General features: G+C 47.3%; 1 protein-coding gene across 1 annotated transcript; it reads right to left on the bottom strand.

Annotated features, from left to right (window-relative positions):
• On the bottom strand, nt 1-5,594 carry LRRC8C (leucine rich repeat containing 8 VRAC subunit C). Its single transcript, XM_026037942.1, has 2 exons — nt 5,457-5,594; nt 1-3,316 (listed from the first exon to the last, which is right to left on the bottom strand). The coding sequence occupies exons 1-2, from the start codon at nt 5,592-5,594 to the stop codon at nt 1,049-1,051; spliced, it is 2,406 nt and encodes an 801-aa protein (XP_025893727.1). The 3' UTR covers nt 1-1,048.
• Nucleotides 5,595-7,511: the final 1,917 nt, after the last annotated feature.

Raw genomic sequence — 7,511 nt, 5'->3', positions numbered from 1 at the left:
TCCCAGCAAAATAATTTACTATCACATAGTTATTCATGATAAGCTTAAATCAGCTTGCGAGCAGCACACATATTACCATGGACTACACCTGCTAAACTTTCACAAAAGAGAGCAAGTGGCTGGATAAATAAAAAAATGAATGTCACTTCAGAGAATAAAATTCTAGCCTGATACTTAATCATTAAGGAGTTTTACAGATGATTACATTATTTAAAAAAGCAGGCTTCCCGCTGTATGAGTTCCGATTTAATTATTAGCTGGGAGATGAAAACAGAGCCTTCATCACTGTCCTCTGGTAGGCTGAGATTTTGAGAAGCTAATGTATTCATTTAATCTCTTTTCTGTAAGTCTGCAAATGTTCCTGTGCTGAGCTTGATAATCTGATAACAAAGCTCAATTAAGGAGCATATTAACCACTAAAAATTGTGTTCATTTCCATGTCAGAAGCTTTACAAACTAAACACGATTGCAGTTTTTCCGAGTGCTGTTGCTGCAAGGTGCCAAACATCCTTGGGCCAGGGGACCGAGGGGACCAGGGCAGCTGCGTGAAAGGAGCTCAGCCCAGACCTGGTCCTGCTGGATGCTGGACACCTGGAGCTGGAGACCAGAGGCCGGGGGGATTCAGCCTCTGCAGGACCACCCTTCCAAGACCACATCCTAAGGGAGCAACAAGAACCAGGAAGACCTAGTACACCTAGTACAATTACGCAACCCAAAGCACACGGCTTAAACACGGTTCCCTGTGGGGATTAGTGAAAGGAAAAAAAAAATGCAGATAAAAACACTCGCTTTTGTCAGTAAAAATTAAGTTACACCCTCGTTTTCAGGGCAAAATAAACTTAAAAATATCTTAAAACAGTGAAAAAATACAAGAAAATTTTATTTAAAAATATATGTACTCCTTACTCCAAACTTGTTTGTACAGACAGGATTTGTTTGAAAAAGGAAAAGAAATAAACATAGCACTAAATGCATATTCAGAGTATGCACTTCCTATAGCCTATTTGGTAGAAGTGTGTTTCTGTAAAACCGAGCGAGAGGAAGTTAGTTATTCAGCTTTCATGTGTTCCCTGACATCGGAAGGCAACGTTTCAAACAAGGTGTCCTCTACAATGAAACCAGTTCGCTTCAGAGCTCTACATTCACCAAGTTCAGCTGGGAGAATTTCGAAGTGGTTGCCTTTAATATCCAAGTAGGAAAGAAATACCAAATTACCAATTTTGGGGGAAAGGACCGACAAGCTGTTTTTGCCAATTTTCAGAGTCTTAAGCTTTTTGCAAAAGTAGAGTTCATCTGGCACACTCTCCACTTTGTTACAAGTGATGGAAAAATATTGTAAACTTTGCAGAACTCCTATTTCTGGTGGGATAAAGCGAATGTCATTGTAAGACAAATCCAAGTATCTGATTTTGTTGCATAGGAAGAGGTGGGATGGAAGAACCTCTATTTTATTATGGCTGAAGGAGAGGCGTTCTAGGCTGGTGAGCTTCTTTATATGCTCAGGGATGTATGTGATGCTGTTGTACCACAGCTTGAGGATTGTCAGTTTTCTCAGATGCTGGAAACTTACTATTTCTTCAATTGATTTGAGGTTGTTCTCCTTTAAATCCAGTTCCTGAAGACTGAGAAGGCTGAAGACCGCATGAGGAATGCGTTCCAAATCGCAGTGAACCAATTCTAGCTCGGTCAGGTTGACCATCTTCTTCAGGTTGTTGAGCATGACCAGCTTAGTGCCATCATTATGGACGCACAGTTTTTGCAGGTGACTTGAGACATCAACTGCAGACTGTGGGATTTTGGACAGATTACTTTTAATGTAAAGAATTTTAAGGCTTTTAAGTTCCCGAAAAGACTCCAGTGTAATGTTTTTGGAGATATCATGACTTAGTGAGCCAATTAAATAGAGCTCCTCCAAATTCCTGAGGCCGTACATCCAGTGTGGCAGTTCTCTGATGTCATCAAACTTGACGCTTAAGATCTTGAGATTCTCTTTCAGAAAGGCCAACGCGGCGCTGTGGATCTTCACAGAGCACTGGTGCAAAGACAGCTCTTGGAGATTGTCCAGCTGTGCAATGGTTGCCGGTATCATCACATTATTAATTATTTCAAGTTTTAAAGACTGCAGCTCAGTAATTTCAAAAACTGTGTCTGGAAGTCCAGAGAGCATGAAAAGCTGGAGCTCCAAATGGCTGTGGGAGTTCGTCTGTAGCCGTTGCCTCAATTTATCTGCAGTCCACTCGTTGTTTAAGTTCAGCTGTTTCAGCTTATTTTCACTGACTTCAGACAGAAAGACAGCGAATCTCTTGGAATAGAGAGGATCATACTGATCTATCATATGAAGCATAAAAGCAAAGTCATTCTTGACATCTGGGATATCATCAATTCCTGTCTCTTGTCGAACGTATTCGAAAGAATATTCTTTCAGCGAGCGATAGAACAACCAGTATAAAGTGTACAGGCATGTGAGGCCGTAGATGCTTACAAAGCACAGGTAGCAGTAGGAAAGTTTAGAGAACAGATGTGCCATTGTGTGATTACAGCAAAAATTCTTATATCCTGTCATGTCTTCAATATCAACATTACAGACCACTGTAAAATTGACTTCTGAGACCAGTGCTGTGTTGTAAGCAATAATGATAAGGAATTTAATTACCTTCAGTACAGTCTGGCGAACATACATAACATAGAGTATATCACCTTCCTCGACATGCAGTCTGAATTTCTTTACTTTTTCGAACAGTGCTTTGGCCTGTTCACCTTCTTTCTTATCTAGTGCTCCCGGTGTCCCCTTATCCACAACCAGCTTCTCAGGGATTGATTTTAAAGACTGGGTCTTGACCAAGGTGCCTTCAGCGCTTGGCTGGATAGTGTTTGACTTGCTTACATTATTCTTCCTGTTATCTTTCTCTTCAGAGTCCTCCCCTGACACCTCCGATAAGGCTCTTGTTGTCCAGGGAGAGTCAAAGCATTTCCCAAGTATCGAGATGAAATGCTCGATTTTGGAGCTCGATCCAGGGAACTTGAACCAGAAGTTACTACACAGCATGAAGACCAGTGTGTGTATAAGGACAAGGTAAGGGAAGTACTTGGCATACCAGTGCAGGGCACGCTCGTAGCACACCTGATTGATAAAGCTGTACTGCTGCAGGTCCAGATCGGTCTTCAGTCCTTTCATTTCAACAGTAGCCGGAGCAGTGGATGGCTTGGGAGGGAGCGGGGTTGTGTCTGGGATTGTGTGAAACACATTGGAGCTGTTAGATTGGTTCTGGCAAGGCTGTATTCGCTTTGGAAGGCATATTATCTTGTCTTGCATGACCTGAAACACACAAAAGATATCCTGTCAGATGACGTACAAGCAGCGGCAGCACTGCCAGGAAGCAGCTCTCCTTGGAGCTCCTCCTCGGGCAGGCATTCCTCCTGGCAGCTCCGTGCCGGGCCCTGCTTTGTGCTCTTATTACATTGTCATTAGACCCGAAGCGACGCTTGTTCTGTACGCCAAGAACCAGGTCACCCCCTTCCATCTATGGTTAGCTTTCCATAATTTGAATAAGAAGGCATTGCAACAATCCAGAGAAAAGGGAAAGTGTGGGTCATGCCTCCCGACAGGACACGGGGAAGCTTTGGCCTTGCTCTCCCCAGGGACGGCGCATTCTGGTGCACGTATTTAGCCTGACCAAACGCAACCAAGAGCAGCACTGCTGCATTCGTGTGGCTTCTGTGCAAGCTGTGAGGTCTGGCAGACACAGAGCAGCTCACAGAGAGTCAGGATGGGGCTATCGGGGCCCGTGCCATTGCCAGTATGCAGTCTCAGTGAGGATCTCTACGGAAAATGGAGAGTTGAAGGCTTTTCTCTGTGTGCATGCACAGACTTAATTTCTAGTCAGTTTCTCGTATATATAAAACCGGAAGAGTTGGTCCTCATTCCAAACACCTGTGAAATATAATATAGCTCCATCCTCAGTCCATCTCTAATGCAAAACCGAGCAACTTTCCTAATTCGGGCCAGCCTCCCACGTCAGCAACCTCAGGTCGCAGCGCCTTTGGGCGCCAGTCGCCTTCAGCCTAGCTCGGGGTAACAGGTTGAGTCAGTGCCAGCCTCTTCGTGGGATGGAATTCAAAATATTAAAAATTAATCCATGTGATAAACCAGGGAGCTCTGCTGTTTGCCTGAATGAGTAACTAGGATTAGTCCAAACTAAGAATGTGCCTTTAGCTGTTATGGGGATGTATCCTTTGGCATCACGGTTGCTGAGAGCCCTCGATAGAGGTGGGCAAGGACAGCCACCAAACACCCATTTCCCGTCGGGTGCAGGGAGATGCTGAGCTGGGACCACACAAGTTTTTAACAGTGTCAGTGCCACGGCTGGGGCCACTTCAAAAACATCTTGCCTGTAAATGCTATTGTTGTCAAAGCGGGTAACAGAGCTATTCTGTTATATTTATACACTGGATCACGTCTTTGCTAGTAAATTGGAATTAAAAAATTCCCTGTGTTATTTGCAGTGCTTCCAAACACTATTTTCCAGTGTGCTTCATCCAATCAAGCAGATAAATTTAAAACTGACAGATATTCTACTTTATGTGCTTAAGCAAACACTTGGCTACTAAAGTAGAATAAATCCTTGTACAGAGAAATTTTTAAACACAGACATCATACTTTCCAAAAGATATTTGAAAAGACAACACAGGCAAAACTACAGTTGATTTCACATAAAAACTGGGGCATGGTATGTGAAAACCTTGGGCCATGTAAGGGAACAAATCCTGCTGAAATCAGAGTTCTGTCAATGTGGCCTTTTTGCTCCGTTTCTGAGTCATACCAAAAAACAGGCATCCTCATTTGAAATAGCACTCTAGCCTCCTACTTTTGTAGAATCCATTCCAAACAGCAATTTCCATTTTTTTTTTAGTTTTTGGTTCTTTAGCACAATGTAGCTAACAGGCAGTGACGATAACATCAGTCGTGTACGTGGGAGCACCCGCAGAAGGCGGTGCCTGGGAACAGAGGAGGCATCGTACTGGTTCTGGCAGTGTTAACTAAATCTCTATATTCCTTTCAAATCTATTTGAAGCATAAAGAAAAAAAAGACTACTAAAAAATACAAATGTTAAACCAACAAGAACAAAGAAGAAGGTAAGAAATGGGACTTTTAGTGGATGATGTTTTGTTATGTCAGACTGTGGTGAAAAGAGGCATCCAGACACAGGCTTTTCTCATGATAACCAAAGGCAATTGCCAAACCAACAGCTCTGGCACCGCTCCACGGACTCCAGCGCAGAGACACTGATTTACAGCCACTAGCAGCCTGGCCTGTGTTATTTCACGTTTCTGCCCAAACGGCTGGTGATTCTGGGCGCAGGCAATTTTCGCGTTGTTCCTGGCAGACCCAGGACCCCCTCCCAGGGCCCTCTCCTGCCCCCGCGCTCTCGGCAGACCCCGGCCGTGCACTGCTTACCTGCAAGGTGCACCCGAACACGCCGATCATCAGCATGGCGACGGAGAGGTAGTCGGTGAACACGTCCCACCAGGGCTTCAGCACCCGAAAGGCTGGCTGCTGCTCCGAGAACTGCCGGAACTCGGTCACGGGAATCATCTTCCTGCAAGACAGGCACCGGAGCACTGAGCCCTGTTGTCCTGTCCCATCCCATCCCATCCCATCCCAGCTCCCAGGCTCTTCCAGCCACCCTTCATTCGCTTACATTTTCTCTGTGGTTTCAGGGATGCTTTGGACAATCCCTGTGCATTCCCACCACGGCTTTAAACCTCCTGTGCTTGGGGCACGAGCCTCCGAAGCACCTTAGCTAAGTGAAACTGCAGCAGCAGGGGCGGACCGAGGGCTGTGCGCTCACCTCCGCGCCGGGCCTTACATCACCGCTGCCCCCGCGGACTCGGCTGCGTGTACAGGCACAGAAACCAGCTCAGAGCCCACAGCACCTTGTGCAACTCAATCCCAACATCCAAACAACGCAGAAACTCCCCAGCAGGTTACGATGGCAGGATAAAGACACATGGGAAGGCAACTAAAACTGTCCCAAAGGATGAAACCCGTCCCAAAGGATGAAACCCGTCTTTTGTGAGCATGGCAAGTGCCCTGGCTCCTGCTGCTTGGCCGGGGCGCGGAGGCTCTCAGACGTGTGGGACGATGGTACGTGGTGCTCAAGCAAACTGCACCCGCTCCGTGTACACTGATCTGCCCCTCAGTGACACGGGAGCTCCACAGAGCGCGGCTGGGAGCTGCTCCCTCACGCCTCACCTCTCTTCTTGAATTCCCACTGGAATAACCCCCCAGACCCGGGGCATTCGAGGAGCCCGCGCAGCCTTGTGCTCGCCCTGGCACCGGCGCAGACCCTCGCAAGGCCGCGCGGGGCTGGCGTGCTGCCCGCTCCCCCCGGCTCCTGCGAACAACAGCAGCCAGCGCCGAGGAACGGCCTGAACCGAGCTCTCTGTGATCCCTGGGATGTTTCACGGCCGCGGAGACAGCGGCATCGCCCTCCTTCTCTCCATTCGCAGACAGAGCGCGGCAGGAGCTGCGCGCGAGCTCTGCAGGCCTCGCAGCCGCGCGGGGAACGCTCCGCAGGGCAGGGCTGCCCCGTGTCCAGGGCCCTCCGTGTATCACAGGTCTGCTCGCTCCTCCTGAGCACGTGCAGGGAACAAGAGGGAGGCAGAAAGCTCCTGGTACCACAGACGGGCCGCGCTGCTCCCCGCTGGAGCCGGCAGCCACGGCACCCTGCGCCGGGAGCCGCAGCACAGGACACCCGCTCACGGGAGGCCTCTCAGCCCTGACTGAAAATCACGCTCTGTAAAACCCTTAAGATACAGCGTTACTGAGTGATGGTGGTGTTGCTGAGTGTGGTGATGGCAAACAAAGGGGCAGCGCCTGCCTAACAACAGAGTGCTCAAGAAGCAGGGACTCTCTTTAACTGCAAGTGTGGTAAATGTCCCCGCTATGAATTTCAGTTCACCAGCACTCAAAATGCTGTTTACTGGCATGGGACACGGTCTGAGCATGGGACATGTGCAGTCTGACTGACTAAATATTACTCAAACCCACTTTAAGGACTTCTTGAATTCTAAATATTGAACTAATTTTTTCAATTAAAATCAGAATGTTTTCTTTTCTTTTTCCTCTCTCTTATGTTTTTAACAATCCCTAGAGAAAACAAAATTGTATATGAGATAGATCATCTAGTTCCCTGCTACCAGGCGGAGTCCCAGAAGGAGCTCACGTTAAGAGAAGTTGTACTGGCTGCAGAAAAGAGCTGAGGGTGCCAAACTGGAAAAGGAGGGGAGAAACTACCAGAGATTTTTTATTATTAATTTAAAGTTTCTAGGAAAGGCAGAAGAGTAGATGGGTGAAGACCAGGACACAATAACAAGAGGGAATCCTGGGCCCAGGAGCACGGAGGATGTGCGATGAGCAGCCAGCTCCCCCCGCGGAGGAAAGGGAGAGGCAAATATAGCATCCTGAAGGAACGTGCAAAGACTTGCAGATAATAAACAAACAGATATA

Source organism: Nothoprocta perdicaria, unplaced genomic scaffold (genome assembly GCF_003342845.1).
Source record: "Nothoprocta perdicaria isolate Ctin4 unplaced genomic scaffold, notPer1 scaffold_20, whole genome shotgun sequence".
Taxonomy (NCBI): domain Eukaryota; kingdom Metazoa; phylum Chordata; class Aves; order Tinamiformes; family Tinamidae; genus Nothoprocta; species Nothoprocta perdicaria.
The sequence above is the reverse complement of the archived record's forward strand: the minus strand, read 5'-3'. Positions and strand labels throughout refer to the sequence as shown.